This window comes from Panicum virgatum, chromosome 5K (genome assembly GCF_016808335.1).
Source record: "Panicum virgatum strain AP13 chromosome 5K, P.virgatum_v5, whole genome shotgun sequence".
Classification (NCBI taxonomy): domain Eukaryota; kingdom Viridiplantae; phylum Streptophyta; class Magnoliopsida; order Poales; family Poaceae; genus Panicum; species Panicum virgatum.
The window spans coordinates 35581453-35597640 of record NC_053140.1 but is presented as its reverse complement, the minus strand read 5'-3'; the positions used below and the strand labels follow the sequence as shown (position 1 = coordinate 35597640).

The 16188-nt window shown below is 42.6% G+C and overlaps 2 protein-coding genes across 6 annotated transcripts; one reads left to right on the top strand and one right to left on the bottom strand.

Moving 5' to 3' along the window:
• Window positions 1-983: 983 nt before the first annotated feature.
• LOC120707164 lies at window positions 984-3457 on the bottom strand. 2 transcript variants are annotated; one of them, XM_039991982.1, is made up of 3 exons: window positions 3092-3457; window positions 1533-1629; window positions 984-1264 (listed from the first exon to the last, which is right to left on the bottom strand). In XM_039991982.1, exons 1-3 carry the CDS (start codon window positions 3348-3350, stop codon window positions 1192-1194), a joined length of 429 nt encoding a protein of 142 aa, XP_039847916.1. In that variant the 5' UTR covers window positions 3351-3457; the 3' UTR covers window positions 984-1191. The 2 variants fall into 2 exon arrangements, with proteins under 2 accessions (XP_039847916.1, XP_039847917.1); XM_039991983.1 differs by having other exon boundaries at window positions 3101-3447.
• Window positions 3458-11092: 7635 nt separating this feature from the next.
• Window positions 11093-15906, top strand: LOC120709607 (zinc metalloprotease ZmpB-like). 4 transcript variants are annotated; one of them, XM_039995288.1, is made up of 4 exons: window positions 11093-11239; window positions 12062-12169; window positions 15001-15159; window positions 15272-15906. In XM_039995288.1, the coding sequence occupies exons 2-4, from the start codon at window positions 12082-12084 to the stop codon at window positions 15625-15627; spliced, it is 603 nt and encodes a 200-aa protein (XP_039851222.1). In that variant the 5' UTR covers window positions 11093-11239; window positions 12062-12081; the 3' UTR covers window positions 15628-15906. The 4 variants fall into 4 exon arrangements, with proteins under 4 accessions (XP_039851222.1, XP_039851225.1, XP_039851224.1 ...); XM_039995291.1 differs by lacking the exons at window positions 11093-11239; window positions 12062-12169 and adding an exon at window positions 14096-14418 and having other exon boundaries at window positions 14981-15159; XM_039995290.1 differs by lacking the exons at window positions 11093-11239; window positions 12062-12169 and adding an exon at window positions 14096-14423.
• The last annotated feature ends 282 nt before the right edge of the window (window positions 15907-16188 follow it).

Genomic DNA, 16188 nt, shown 5'->3' with positions numbered 1-16188 from the left:
TAGAGAGCCAAATAAAAATTTAAATTGGCGTTTTGTACTCGAGAACATGTAGTCACGAAAACGTGAAATATATGTATCCAGATTTTAAGAACCGAGGATCATCACTATCTTTAATTAAATATGTAGATTAAAATGTGAAAAATCCTGTCTTGGAATGATAATATTCAAATAGGCAACAGTGGTCAAAGCTACGGTTAGGGCACCTTTTTTTCTTATCCAAAATGCAAGTTCTTCTAACCTGTTGGGTGCTGATTTTGTATTAGGATTCCCTCTCTCCATGTAGCGGATGCAAAACTTGCGCTGTGTGTTTGTTAAGGACCATGCCGTTTCCTAGAACAACAAAGTACTCTGGTTTAAGGAAGTACTGGCGCATACGAGCAGCAGACTGAGGCCCTGCTCTAGCGAGTTGGCGACTTTGGGACCTAACCGCAACACGTGCGAGCTCAGGGCCACGGCTCCAGCGCCGCGCGCCAAGTGCTAGCCCCGTTGGAAAGCATGGAGCCGCATGCATCCAAGCTCCAAAGGCGTATACACGACCCGATGAATTCGCGAACGTCTTCCTTCCTTTGCCGAGGGATAGTTTAAGGTATCCCAGGCCCTCCGCTTCAAAGCCGTGGTGCCAGGAGAGCGCACGGGCGTCCACGTACACGGAGGCTCGGGCCACGTCGCGCAGGGTAGGGGGGGACACGGCCCGATGAGCGGCCGCCACGCCACCGCGCCGGGCGGGGCAAGCAACGGCAACGCGTCCAAGCCTGCAATGATAGATAGCACCATCAGTTGACCCCTGCGTCACAAAAGAAAATGTTTACATGCCCATCTACTTCACTAGGACCAGTGATGGAACCACCTAACAGAGTAACAGGGAACCGAAACAGAGCCCCAAGTGTCCAGCAAGAGCAGCGTATAAACAGCTGGTCTTGTAAGACAACGAACAAGTGCAGCAGCCTCAGCAGCTGCACACACAAAATGGACACATCAGTCGGTGCAGATAAACTCGAGTTTATTTCGCGGAACAGTCGTTTTGACACGAAGAAAATCCACACACGGTCTGTTGCTTTTTGCTGGGGCTCGCCTTTAGCAGAGGGTTGGTACTCGTTAAGCATACATAGACTGAAACTCTAAGGTTTCATACAAGGAATAGTACAAATCTGCTGTGAAGAAAACAACGTCCAGAGCTGCTACGGGATCTCACTACACGGAAAGCCTGTGCCTGCCTTTGGCGATCCTCCGTGCGATCACCTTGCGCCCACCCTTGGTCGACTTACTGCAGAAGCAACATGATAGGGACTGTATCAGTGCACCGAAATGCAAACACATGAAATCAGAACCATGTATCAGGCCCCTGCCAGCCAAACTAAGACATTTCTGTAATTGATAGGTGTGAACAGGGTCAACATGTACCAAAAACATGTACAGTAGAGTGGATCGTTTAATTTATAACTTGAGGAGCCATCATCTTTTGCAATATACACAGAATACTAGTAAGCAGCACACAGTTGAAGTGGACGAGGGCAGGTAGAGAAGGACCCTACCGTGTAAGAAATCCATGGGTTCTCTTCCGCTTGATGGTACTGGGCTGGTAAGTTCTCTTTATTAGCAGAAGGGGTTCATTAACAACAGGATTCTCAACTGCAAATAGGAAAAGATAAGCAACAGATTAGTAGGCACAGAAGGCATTGAAGTTGATGGAAATAAAAAAATCATTGATCTGCTCCCAGATCACAAATCACCTAAGACACGATTTCAGCAGCAGAAGAAACAAGGAACAGTCACAGTTTGGCACCATGGAAGTAAACAATCCAGCATAGCAAAAGGAACGCGTGTGTACTTATTACTCAAGGCACTTTCTACCGAATTTTAGGACAATCAGCAGGAGAAGTAACAAGGGGCGGTCACCATTTGGCACCATGTAAGTAAACAATCCAGAATAGCAAAAGGAAACCTGTGTACTTGAGTATTTCTCAACCACTTTCTACCAAACCTTGTATTTAATTCAACATAAATCATATGTTTATGAACTAGGAGAAGTTCTCCAGCTCCACGCAATCCCAATTTTAGGCTTTCAAATGATTCCACATATAGCTGTGCACTGTACCAATATTTGAGTTCTACTACCAATCGATATTCCTGTACAAAAAGGCATACCATAAAATTGAAACAGTGAGGCAGTACAAACCATGCGAGCTTCAATGCACAACAGTGATCAAACTACAAGAACAACTTTTCTCGAGAAAAATATGGTCAGCCACTGCTCTACTTTTTAACATATGAATAACAGAGATCTAATGGACCTACTGCTTGTGAATCGCATAGACAAAAGCATGGGCACTAAACACTCGTCCAGCACATATTCAGAAACATTACACCAAGGTATAGGCCAAAACAAGTCAGGTAGGGGTGCCAATGGGTAACCCTTAGGGGCACCTCCAACCCTCCTTAGTTCAAAATTCTGTACTACTTTTTCAAATGGGATTCCATTTTGAAAAAACGGGTACAATATTTTGAACTAAAGAGGGTTGGAGGTGCACCTAAGGGTTATCCATTTGCACCCCTAAAGTCAGGTGTATCTGCTGAAAGACTCGAGCTACAAACAAGCACCATCACCTTAGGCAAGTAATATTAGCACATCACCGTTCACCGAGACTATCATGGGATTCCACAAAACAATCATGCATAGATGGGGAAAAAAATGAAGCACACTGTCAGGAATCATTAAATTCTTCCCAAGCACGCACAATCCAAGGCTTGGTCTATCTATAATCGATTAGTCGCAAATTGGTATAACTGCAGATCACATACATCGCGCACCACAACAGAAATCATGCGAGTATGAGAACTTACACGCTATAATCTGTGCATACAACGAATGGTAAGGTACCACAACATTTCCCCCCATTTGTACATCCAGCAGCCACCCCTGATCCAAGCCCAATCGAAGAACTTAACCACGGCCTAATCCATGAGCCCGCGCGGGGGGGGGGGGGAGAGAGAGAGAGAGAGAGAGAGAGAGAGAGAGGGAGAGAGAGGGAGAGAGAGAGAGAGGGAGAGAGAGAGAGGGAGAGAGAGAGAGGGAGAGAGAGAGATGCAGTACCAGCAGTACCGTCGTCGATGAAGAAGCGGAGCGAGGGGAGGCCGCAGGGGAACGAGATCTCGCCGGGGACCGACGTCAGCCTCGCGACCGCCTCCGCCTCGTAGGCATCCACAGACGGCGCCGGCGGCGGGGCGTGCGCCCGCAGCCTGGCGAGCTGCGGCAGCCCCGCGCGGAGGAGGGGCGTGGACGGGGACGCGAGGAGGCGGCCGAGGAGGGAGGACCCCGCCCGCGCGGCCAGGGCCTTCGCCGCCGACGCCATCGCCGAGCAACCTTAAACCCTAGCCTTCTTCTCCGCCCTCTCCCTTTCCCTCGGCGGCGCGAGCAACGGTGGTGGAATGGTGTGCGGGTGTGGGTCTCAAATGGGCCCAACCGTGATGTTGGTAAGGCCCAATAACTAAGGGCCGTGTTGGGCGGCCAGCTTTTTTTTTTGTTGCCGCTTTGCTGAAACCTGAAACAGCCCAGCCCAGCCAGCCTGAAGAAGGAAAATTCCGGCGTGGAAAAAGTCCTTTCCACCTCCTTCAACTATGGCCATAATTCGATTTACCTCCTTCAACTCGAAAACCGGATATTTATACTCCTCGAACTATTGAAACCGGTCGATTTACCTCCCTGAGCGGTTTTCAAAGCGGTTTTAGCTGATGTGGCACTGCGTCAGCTGTCCTACGTGGCACCACGTCAGCTCCGAGGGAGGTAAGTTGAACTTTCACGATAGTTTAGGGAGGTTTCTTAGACTTTATACCAAGTGCAGAAATACCATTTTTTCAAAAAAAAAATCCAAATATATGTTTTTGAATAAGTGTGCATTTAAAATACTAAAATGTTATTTAACATTATAAAAATCACAGAAAGTTTGTTTTAAATTAAAAAGTTAGATATGTGGCGACAGGGACAACCAGTGGCGGTGAGGGGAAGGGTGGGGCATTGGAGCTCGCCTGTTTAGCGCAGGGATATGCGGACATAAAATTCACTAATGATGGATGTGGCTGCCAAACCAACCATAGATTAATTAGCTAGAAATTGGATTTAATTAATGATCTTTTAAATTTACACGCCGATTCATAATTTTTTATTTAAAACAAACTTTCTAGGATTTCTATAATGTTAAATAACATTTTAGTATTTTTAAATGCACATTTATTCAAAAACAAATATTTGATTTTTTTTTGAAAAAAAGTATTTCTGCACTTGGTATAAAGTCTAAGAAACATCCCTAAACTATCATGAAAGTTCAACTTACCTCCCTTGGACCTGACGTGGTGCCATGTAGGACAGCTGACGCAGCGCCACATCAGCTAAAATTGCTTTGAAAACCGCCCAAGGAGGTAAATCGACGGTTTCAATAGTTCGAGGAGTATAAATATCCGGTTTTCGAGTTGAAGGAGGTAAATCAAATTATGGTAATAATTGAGGGGAGGTGGGAAGGACTTTTTCCTTCCGGCGTTGCTGGCACGCCACTGCTGCTGTGGACGACTTGGTCGTGGGCGGAGTCAACGGTCAACGCGGGTGAGGCCAGCTGGCACGGCGGCATATTCCGGCACCACATTGCTTAGGTGGAATGGATCAAATGTTCCATCCAAGAAGCAAAGCCGGTGAATTAGCTAGCTAGGCTCCCCTTCCTGATAATAATTATCCGATTAGTAAGTGCGCCCTCCGTTCTAAATTATATTATAGGTTATTTGACTTTTTTGAAATTAAGTTTGACCACTCGTCTTATTCAAAAATTTGTACAAAATATCACTTGTTTAGTTGTGACTTTTTTTATTAATACAAATTCTTCAAGAATGATTTACATTTGACTATATTTGAATTAATTTTTTGAATAAAATGAGTGGTCAAACTTGGTTTCAAAAAAATCAAACGACCTATAATTTGAAACGGAGGAAGTAATAGATGAAGTCTTGGAGGAGCTGGATGGATTACCCTTTCTTGCACGGCCACGCCCCTGGTCATCGTCAGCTCGTGTCGCCCAGCCAACCAAACACATTCGTGGCTATCAAAACTTCACGTGCAAGGCTGAAAGGCAGCGTTGTGCTCCTCATCCTGTAAATATCCTTGTTCACGGGATCACCATGGCGTCATCTCTCTCCAACTAGCCGGAGTTCATGAGCAAAGACTCGCAGAATCCATTGGTGTTTTCTGTTAGAATTTAATTATCCACCAAAATTTAGGGGAAACTTTAACTTAAAAGGGCTTATGAGACAACTTTATTATCCTTCCTTTGCACTTGATGAAGTGACTCACATAACTTATATCTTACTGAAGTATCCACATTTTGAGCACGCTTATTATAATTCTCTAGTAGAGAAGCCATAAGATATGACACTAGCAGATCATCAGAGATGAACCTGCCAAGTGCTTTCAACTCAGCAGCCATATTGTACATGCTCTTAATGTGTATACTTAGTCCATTGTGCCAATCATAACGTGAGGTAGACAGCTTATTTATGAGGAAATTGGAATAATTAACTTTAGAACTTTCCTCAATAGAGTTCATAAACTCCTTCACACTTAGTTCCCTATCACCCTTCATATAAGGAAATGCTCCCCTTATGGCATCTGAGATCGAATGTTTTATAACTAATTTTGCAAATTCGTTGGATTTTTGCCATTTCTCCAACTTGGAGTTGTACTCCCTTAATTGCTCAATATGATTCTCAGTACTTATAGAAGGATTAACAGTTTTATCCTCATAAAGTGCGTAATCAAAGTCCAGAACTCTGAGAACTGCACACACCTCATTATTCCACTTAGGAAAGTTGGTGCCATTAAAGGGCTCAATGGTACTTAGTAAGTCCTTATAATCCACTGAAAAATCATAAAATTGAAGTCTCAATAATCTTATACAATAAGATGCACATAAAGGCACAAGATTAACCCTACGATGGTCTGATTAAAATCATGCCATAAGTTTCAATTTGCATCACCGATGGGGAAAACAAACGAAACTTATCATTAACTCATAATTAAAACAACGATGGTCAGAATTAATTACAAGTGTACTCTAATCAAACTTCTCGATGGTTCCATTTGATTAGAGAGCATCTTAATTGTATATGGTGGAAAATATATAATTTTTTCAGCTTAAACAATGCGAACTAATGCAATATTCATCAATAAAAGCATAATGGAAACATTAAGGCAAATACACTTATTCTGGAATTTTAAACTTAAATTTAAACAGTGAAAATGACACATGAATCATAAAGAGATTAAATTTCACTGTAGATATAAGCCTTATAAAAATCTTAAACTTGCATTATATAATCAGTGCATAAAACCTTATTAAACTTAATTGCACTGAAAATTTAAACCTTATTGCACTTACATAAGATAAGGCTCATTAATCTTTAGATTCTTTCTCATTTAACAAGCACATCTAACATTATGAATTAATTGTGCTGAAAAACAAGACTCATCAATAGCCCAAAATAAACTCATTATTAATGATAATTCTCATTATCAGTGATAATTTCCCATAGTTACTCTTTAAATTAATCTTATAATATCAAAACTATGGAAAATATCACTATTCATACTTTGAGAAATATTTATCATAGATAAAATCAAGCAATAAACTTATTTGCGAAATTATAAACAATAGACATCTCAAATATGAAATAAATACTTATGGGCATTAGATAAACATAAGGCTGATGATTATAAGTGCAATAGTAATTAATTAAAGCCTTTAATCTTAAATAGTGAGGAAATAAAACTTAAATCATTAAAATAGTAAATACAAAGGCTTTAAAACATAAATTGGGCTCAAAACTAATTAAACAGAACAAAAACTCAATTCAGCCCGTGAAACGCTCCCCTTGCGCGCGGCCCATTTGCGCGCATTGGCCCAATTCGGCCCAACCCGCGGAAACCCTAACGCGGAACGATTTGGACCGTTCATCAAGATCCGGCGGCCAGGAACTAATCTGGTGCCATATAAAAGGTTGAGCTGGTGTCTGAGAACTCTAATCCAGCCTCACTCCTTTTCCTCCTCACTCTCTGAGCAGCCGCCGCAACTGGCACGGCTCGCCGGCTGCCTGATGCCCGCGCGCTGGTCGGTGCGTCTGCGCCGAGCCGTGAGTGCCGCGTGCTGCGCGTGGACGTCGGCCGCAGCCGCGTGCCGTGCGCCTTCCGTCATGCGCAGCCCGGGGCCCAAGCGCCGTTCGCCGGCCACGCTCGGTAGCGCCGCCGAGCGCCTGATGCGCGTGGGTGTGGCGCGACTCTCCTCATGCCGCTGAGCGCCGCCACACGGGGCCTCGCGAACACGTGCGTAGGCCGCACGGGTCCCAGGGTGCGCTGGGCGCTGCAGCCAGGCCACCGCTGGCCGCGTTCCACGAGGGCCGCGTGCCGCGAGAGCACGGGCCTGCAGGCCGCTGGCTGCATGTCCTGGTCATGCGCCGTATTGGGCCCCTCGTCGGCGAGTGCGTGCGTACTGATCGCGCGCACAGCCGTCGAGGGCTCCTAGCGGTGCAGATGGCCGGGCACATGCGCTCCTCATGCGCATGGCTGACGCGATTGGCTCATGCGCGTATCTGGCGGTGCTGCTCTCATCCGTGGGTGCTGGTGAGCATGTGTGGCGGTGACATCATGCCACACACAGTCCCAGCAGCCAAGGTAAGATTTTTTTTTTTAATTTTCAGGGTTAGGATTCATGAGGGATTTTGGGATTTCTTGATGCGATCTGAAATTTTATTTCCCCTTCTTCTAATTGCTGACTGATGCAACTAATCTTATGGATTTGACTTCAATTTTGCGGAATAAACATTAACAGTGGGCTAATTTTAGGGAAAACTTAGTAGCCGAAACCCTAGAACCCTAATTACTTAACTTAATCATGAAATTAACTTAATCATGCCTCGGTCTAGTCATAACTTAGCATTAACATAATTGTTTAGATCTAAACCGAGGTACTTAGTCTAATCAGATTAAGATTTGCATTAATCAGTGTCTAATCTGAACATAATTTAGACTAATGACTTCGTAAACATGCATCTTAATCTAATTCGCCCATTAAAACCTTACTGCAGGGACTAATCTTAGTTCAATCAAGATGATTACTTACATAATTTGCACATTTTCACACTGCAGAGGCTTAGTAGATCCAATCTACTAATTGCATCATACTGATTTGCATATAAAGTAATTATGCATAACAGATCTAGTCTGCTATTAACAGAGGCTTAAAACTTGATGGCTCTAGATATTAGGATCACGATAGAACTAAGTAGGCTCTTGATACCGATTGTTAGAATTTAATTATCCATGAACAGGATCTTAGCTTAGTCTAATCATGATCACTAATTACTTAATGCGGAATTAATTAGATTAATACTGACCAGAACCTTTGAATCCATGAACGCCTCTGTAGATGTAGTAGTAGGGCTGATGTAGATGAAGTAGAGTTTAATCTTCACCAATTAGAGAGATTTGGATCTCTTGTTGATGAAGATCTTGATGTCGATGATGACCAGCAACTCCCGCCGGTGCCTGCCACGAAGTAGATGAGGAAGTCGCGCTTCCAGTCCCTCCAGTGCCCTAATTGATTGGTGTTTTGCTAATCGCGAGATTAGCTGATTAGGGTTAGAGAGGGTTCCCCTCTACCTCATATTTATATACAGCACTGTGGGACCGGGGCCGACTTATAGATGGAAACGTTAGGTGTACCTGCCAATCATGGTACATGACTTATTTGGTATGTTATCTCTAATTTGTGGAAATTATTTGCCATGCAGATCTAAGTTGTTATCCTGAGATCACAAAATTTCCAACATTTTCAGCTAGCGAGCGAGTGCGATGTAGCTTGCCCTTTTCTTTCCTCCTCCCCACGCTGCAGGGGGGCTTCTTCCTACAAATCCACGGCCGTCGGCCGGAGGGGAGCGATCATGTGGTCAGATCATCAGGGGAGGGCCGGAGATCAGATCAGAGATGTGGGACGTCGCTGTCAGTCTCATTCTTGACAAACACATTGCCCTCGATGAACTGCAACTGCTCGATCATTCGATTCGAGATTCAACTGCCCTCGAGATGGAGCTGGTAACTAACTCCTACTGTTCGTGGTTGGCTTCATGGGGGAAAAACAGACATTTCTCGACAATGTCACCAACCACCTAGCACCGGCTAATCTAACTGATTGGAGGGACGTCTCACACCTTAATGATCCAACTGAATCGCCCCTCAATGGAACTGTTCTTTGCTTCTACTCATACAGCAGGTTGTGTTCCGTGATCAAATCGTGCTGAATGATAAAAACTAGCAAATGATGAAATGGAAATAAGTCAAACTGTTTTCTTTTGCGTGATTATTTGTGCAGTTTGGGAGCATCTACAATAATTATAGTAACCCTCAAGAGATGAAAATGCATTAAAATGGTAAAAAAGTTACAATAATTCTTTAAATAAAACGCTATGGAGATTATGTAGTAAGACAAATAAGCACTTAGATTGAGTTCGCTAAAAACAAAAAAATGAGATTTTTCTAATGAAGAAAAGCTCGTATAATTTTGGTCAAATTTAGAAATTTATAGTGTAAAATCACCTTGATTAGAGAGTTGGAAAGGTGGATGGTTCTCGATCCCGACGATCCATTGTGTTGCCTTTGTGATAATTTATTTTGAGCGGAGCACTTGATGTAGGGCAAGGAGAAAGAAAGATATGAGAATCAATTTATTTTGAGTGGAGCATTTGTTGTAAAGAAAGGAGATAAGAAAGACATGAAAATTAAATCAAAGTGATTATTTATTTTGAGTGGAGCACAGAAGATGTGTGTACTATGGGCACAAATAAAATTGGTATAAGGATAGTGTGACGTGATGTTCATGTGTAAGCTAATTAAGATTTTATTTCGTTTGCTTTGCTTCCTACATGCATGCATGACAATACATGTGTGTCTGTGAATAATCGACATGCAACTTTCAGGCTTGATTATATTGATTGCTGCCAGCTGGTGGAAAAAATACATGGGTTTTGTGATTATTTATTTGAGTGGAGCACTTGCTGTAGGGGAGGGAGATAGAAAGACGTGAGAACTAAAGCAAAGTGAACATTTATTTTGAGTGGAGAACAGAAGGTGAAAAAACATAAGCTAGAATGATGAATCAACATTCATGATTAAACTTGGGCTTAAGATCGAATGGACACAATTTTGTTGATGATGTGGCGCAATGTGAGTTGAGAGAAATTGAAGTTAATAGTTTGTAGTGGGGACCAACTATATAGATTTTATAGATAAGATTTGGTATATGGGGTCAATAGGGACCAGAGGCTACAATAGTCTTTACGACACACCTGGCTCGTGCCTGCCCCAAAAAAAATCAAGTGAGGCCGCCGCTGCATGGATTCGAACATACGGCTAATAGATTGCCTACATTCCTTCTTCTTTCTTATGAAGAATGAGCTTTATTAACTCAGTATAGGATTACAATCGGCAGAAACAACTTGCGCAGCAAAGTCTAGGGCTCGTTGCAACCAAACAATTGATGACTTATTAGCTATCAACCAACCGACCTTTATTTTCATCTCTTAGATAATAATGAACAATCTCAACCTCACATAGTGTTGGTAGATATGTCCAAGAGACAATCATAAGCAATTCAGATTAGATCCATATGCGGGCTATAATAAAGGCATATGAAATGAGGGTTTCCATACGCAAAAGAAAGTGTACAAGGTAGGCCAAAAGAATCTCCTTGTGTGACACTTCAGATCCAGTTTAAAACTAGTTACTCAATTCTAGTATACATGCCTGTCATGTGTTCACCTTTCTTTTGTGCAACAAACTCCTCTCCGATAACCATGAATTGCTCTGGTTAAGTCAAACCCAAGAAGATATTTGTCCACTGCCGTATCGGAAGGACAGAAACAGATAGTTTTGTTTCCCTTGTTGTTCGGTCAATAAAGAAATGAAGTGTGTTCAGTAAATTAAACAAGCAAAATTAAATAAGAAACAGATGATCAGTGGCTAATGGTTGCGGGGTGGGGTTACCGGAGGCCGACTAGTTGACATGCTAAAATTGTGGCAGCGACTAATAGATGGCTCCATAAAAGGAGGACCACGTTACATTACATGTCCCCCTGAAATACGCTTGTTCCCTCCTTCTCTTGTCTCCTCTGCAACAAACTCTCCATTTCCTGATCATTTCAAGGAAGATCGGTAAGATACACGCATATCCTAGATATGTTTTACATGCTTATGTTTTTCTTTTACACTAATGGTGATATTGGGCGTTGTTGATAGTTTGCTAAAGGAGTCTGTTCTTGTTAACTAGAAGTTACTTGGCACTGGCTGTTCTTGTTCTTCACCGCGTTAGATTGGCTCTCCTACTGCTTTCTTGTGCGATTATGCTCTTTACCTCTTCTCTGCCAACAAGCTTCATCACATTTGTTTGAGTTTTTTTTTCTCTCTCTTGGATCTCTATACCAATGAGCTGGTTGAAGTTGTCTCGAGGGTTGGACAATCAGGATCATGTTCAAGAAAGCCATATGTATCATTCAACATGTCCCTTTGTGACAAACACCATGAATTAGAACTACGAAGTTACATACAAACAGCCGTGTTTATTGTTGTCTTTGACATATATCCTTCTGCGGTGGTGATTGCTGAAGCAAAGGGTGCATTAAACTAATCATGCGTGCTTTTCAGAATAGCTTGTGAGGCAGAGAATATGTTGATACGGCTGATTGCTTCATCAAGATTAGCTGAAGTGTGCAATTATGTTCCCTGAATCTTCTATGGTAGATTGCTTAGTGATCATGCTCCTTTCTCTACCTCTCTTTAGGTTGTTTCTATTTTGTGTAAATTACAATCACGTACTCTAGTCTTTAGCATGAGTGCGAGCCACTCCGCGTCGTTGTAAAAAACTTTGTTTTTCATCATCTCCTCTTAATACAAAGAAACACATCTCTCCTGAGTTTTTGATTAAAAAATTTGGTAAATTGCTTAAGCTTTTTCATTACATATATATGATTATCGCAGTGTAAGAGGAGGAACAGAACATGATGTTCTTTCAGAGGAAGAACTCAAAGAAAGTCAAGGACTCTGAAGGCTCACAGAAGAAGGGAAAAGATAGCCGCGGGAAGAATGGTTAGTTATTTGCCTTCATATTTTAGCCTAATTTTTGTATGCACGAATGCCATCTAACTTCAGAGGTAGCTATTCTTCCGAGTTTTCCAGCCTCTCTAAGTACTTATCAAGATAGGAAGATACTAGTAGCGTGCCCCCTTCTGATCACAACAAGGCAGCTGTGATTTGGAGTTCAAGTTGTCATTGTTAGATAATAACACGGCAAATAGATGATTGATAGCTGCAGATAGACTTTTATTTGTCTACCTAGACGGTTTTGAAATTGCCTTGATTTGGACCTGAAAATGAAAGGCTTCATTTTTATGGTCACGTTTTCGGTCAACGTCAAGAAAATAGAGCGGCTGGTTCTGGTAATTGATAGATATACTACATTATGGAAACACAAAGAAATGTCTAATTCCCAGAACCTTTCAAGCTGAATTTAAATGAAATACCAGATCGTGCCTTGCATATTACTTCCACATTAGCTGTCCTAAATCCTAATAGCTGACAAACAGGTGACCACGTTGTACTTTTAATCACCGCGTTCGGCAGGCTGGAGCTGGAGGCTGGAGCTGGAGTGGTGTGAGAGAAAAATATTGTTACCTGGCTGGTGGCTGGAGGCTGGAGCTGGAGCAGTGTGAGAGGGAATTACTGTAGGGCTGGAGCCCTACCCACCAGCCGAACACGGTGCCGAGACAGCAGTTCGTGTACATTTGTGCTACTGCAGTTCAACTTCCACGTTAGATACTTTTCTTGCACTACAAATTAAATTAAGATCATAGAAGATATGAAGTGAAACCAATCTTTTGATAAATCTGCAGCACATGGCACATAAAGAAGAGTTGGTTTGCTTCAGTATGAGCAACCATGGGTGAGCCATAATAATTCTGCAGTAAACAACGCTTACAATGCATATAATTTGAAAACAAAGGCCCAGCCTTTTTCTTTTTCGAAACGAAAACGTGGACGCATCTGGACCGTGAAGCAGTTGAAACCTTTTTCCTAATTAGGTGAACTATCTTCTCGGATATGACCTTTTTGAAGGAAATACCCACGAGCTATGGGATTGAGAAAGCAGTGAGGTAACACATGGCGCATGGAGCAGAGGGTGATTTGATTTCAGTCATGATCGTGGAGTAGGTCAGTTTGGATCCTGGTAGAGAAACGGGCCATTTGGACATATGCAACCAAAATATCACACAGGATGTGAAAACAAGCCAAGTTTTCTATAGTGATGTCAAGATATAGTAAAGTTAGAAATTGGTAAAGAAAAAAATTGCTTTGTGTTTACTGAACATTTCATAGCTTGGAAGAACTGCATTTCTTAAAACCGCATTTCTTTATAGGCCTACCTTGGATTAGGTCTCCTGGCCAATAGGTTTGCTTAGCTTTCCTTCCAAGCAAAAGCAGCTTTATGCACACAATGATTCTCTAGGATGTTGGGCATGTGTGATTGATGGAGTACCTGATACCATTTTCTAGATTGTTTTTCTCCATGATCCACTCCTAATCCGAGAAAAGCAAGGAAACTGTCCGTTATGCGTTATAGATCATCCTGACCCGAGTTCAGGAAATATCTGAATATTTTTTTTGAAGAAATATATCTGAAAATTTTGGGGGAGACAGTTACAGCTCAAGCACCATGTTCCTTTGTCCTCTTATTAGTGGGCCTGCATCTGCCAGATGGCCATTACCTGACCCTAATACATGCGTACCACACAAACCAAATCCCATAATTCATCTCCATTTGTCCAGCCAGGAATTCACAGATAATAAACATAATAAACATCAACAAAAAATAATCTCATTACTGTGCCCTGTATATTCTTCTAGGATCAATGCAGCTATAACAAATACAGTACTGTTTCAGAATAAACAAAGCAGACTTTGATCGACCCAGCTGGAGCAGAGACACTCTGTCCAGGATCCTCTTCCTCGACCAACCACCATGAATGCCTGTAGTTTGCCTGTGTCCATTTCGCTGTCACTCCCCTGCGCTGTCCTACCATGTAGTATTATTATGCATGATGCTCCAGCGGCTGTCCAGCCAGTGGTGCTTGCGCGTATATAAAACACATAAAACATTAGCCTCCGCGTCAGTAATTTAGTCCATATCAAGGGGCTCAGATAGAGCCATAACCCTGCCAGAATTCTTCAGCTTCGCATAGTGCGCATCGAAAAGCCTGCGCCTTTTGGTTTTCGTCAGTTCAGCTTTCCCCATTCACTACAAACCTCAACGCCCTTCAAATCTGCAGTTTTTTCAATTCGTAAGGTCTCCTCTTTTCACTGTAAAAGTTTTGATTCGGCCGATACCTAGGATGACAGATCCTTGTTTTCCCGGTTTCTTGCAAGCTCGTGTGCATTTGTGTTCCTCGCTATGTCTTCATGATTTTGGTGCATGAATTTGTTTGGGGATTTGGCATCTTGCCTGCTGTCTAGAAGAATCCTTCCCTCTCGAATTGGTCAGCAAGAGGATGATTTGTTTCCCCTGCTTTGTGTCTTAGTTAACTGGGGTAACCGGAATGCGTACAGTAACTAGGGATTTATTAGAAGGGAAAATTGGAAAAAGTGTAATTAACCAAAGGATCTTGGTCAACGTAATTTGTAATTCTTATAATCTTATCAGTATTTCCTATGGTGACGCTTGAATTGGAGAAAGTGTAATTAACTGACAAATACTTCAGTTCTTGTTCATGTTCTCGTTCCCGACTTGTAAGGAGCAATTTTGACCCCAAACTTCTGACGCTGCCTGTGACCTGAAAATGCTAAATTAGACCCCCCCTTTTTTTTATTTTGTTCTCATCAAACCATATCCTTTTCTCTGAGAAGCATTCACGTCGATTTGGCAGAGCAAGGAAACGAAGAACAGGGAAACAAGGACATGGATGCTTTCCATGCTGTGATGGACAAGGTGAAGGACGAGGTTAAGAGCCACCCAGAAGTGGTGGAGAAAGTCAAGGACGAGGTTAAGAGCCTTGCTGATGCTCTCCATCTGCACAGGCACCATGGTGAAACATCTGACCTCCCATTGTTTCTTGGACTGTCTCTGGCAGTTTACCTGATTGCATTGGTGAAGACAGCCTGATTGTTGAACATTTGCATCATCCTTTCCTTGAACAGGATCCAAAGATAAAGACCCTGAGGCTGAAGCGAAAGCAGAGGAAGGCGAGGCAGGCCAGAAAGTAGAAGGTGGTGCCTCCGCTGACAAGACTGAAGAACCTAATGTGCTGGAGCAAGCGGTAGAAGAAATTCAGGCTGTCGTCGCAGCCGTGCAGCAGCAACAGGCCACCCCCACAGCCGAAACTGAAACTGAAACTCCGACTGAGACGGCTGAAACTTCAGCTGAAGGAGAGAAGCCTGAAGAAACAAACCGGGAGGTGGAGAAAGATGACCCGAAGAAGCGGCTCGATTTCCTCGGCTTCTTCGCCATGCTGTTTGAGAGGTTCTGCTCCCCTGCCAACAAGAAGAAAGATTAAGTGACATGCAGGTCAGGTGTGGATTTCTCATTTTGTGATCTTGGACTTGGAGAAGTAAATGGAGTGCATGGATTGTGGGTGGTGTACAGTTTGCAGTTGTATGCTTTCTCTTCAGACAAATCTGCCGTTGGTTTTTACTACCTTCTACCGTTCTACGGTGATGGATGCATGGATATGGTTTAATTGATGTAGTTCTTGTCACCCTTGTGGAATTGATTTTATTTATATGAACAAATGATTTATTTTTAAGAGCTTTGCGTACCTCAACTGTTGTAAACATTCTTGTTCTGTTAACATCATAGTGTCTGCATGTGAAGCATGAACATGTAAGATCCAATTTTGCTAATCGTGAAGTAAAAAGTTGGCTCAGCTCAAGTAGCAATTTCCGTTCCTTGGGTTGGTTCCTATGTGGTGTCAAGCTCGGTGAGTAATTTCAAACACGAAAAACAGAGCTGAATATATTACCAAATGAACTTCAGGGGTAAAAGTTCCCAGTGCTTCTGGTGCCATACCTAAAAGACTACTCAAATCAAATCAAGTTTTGGAGATTCTACTGTCAGA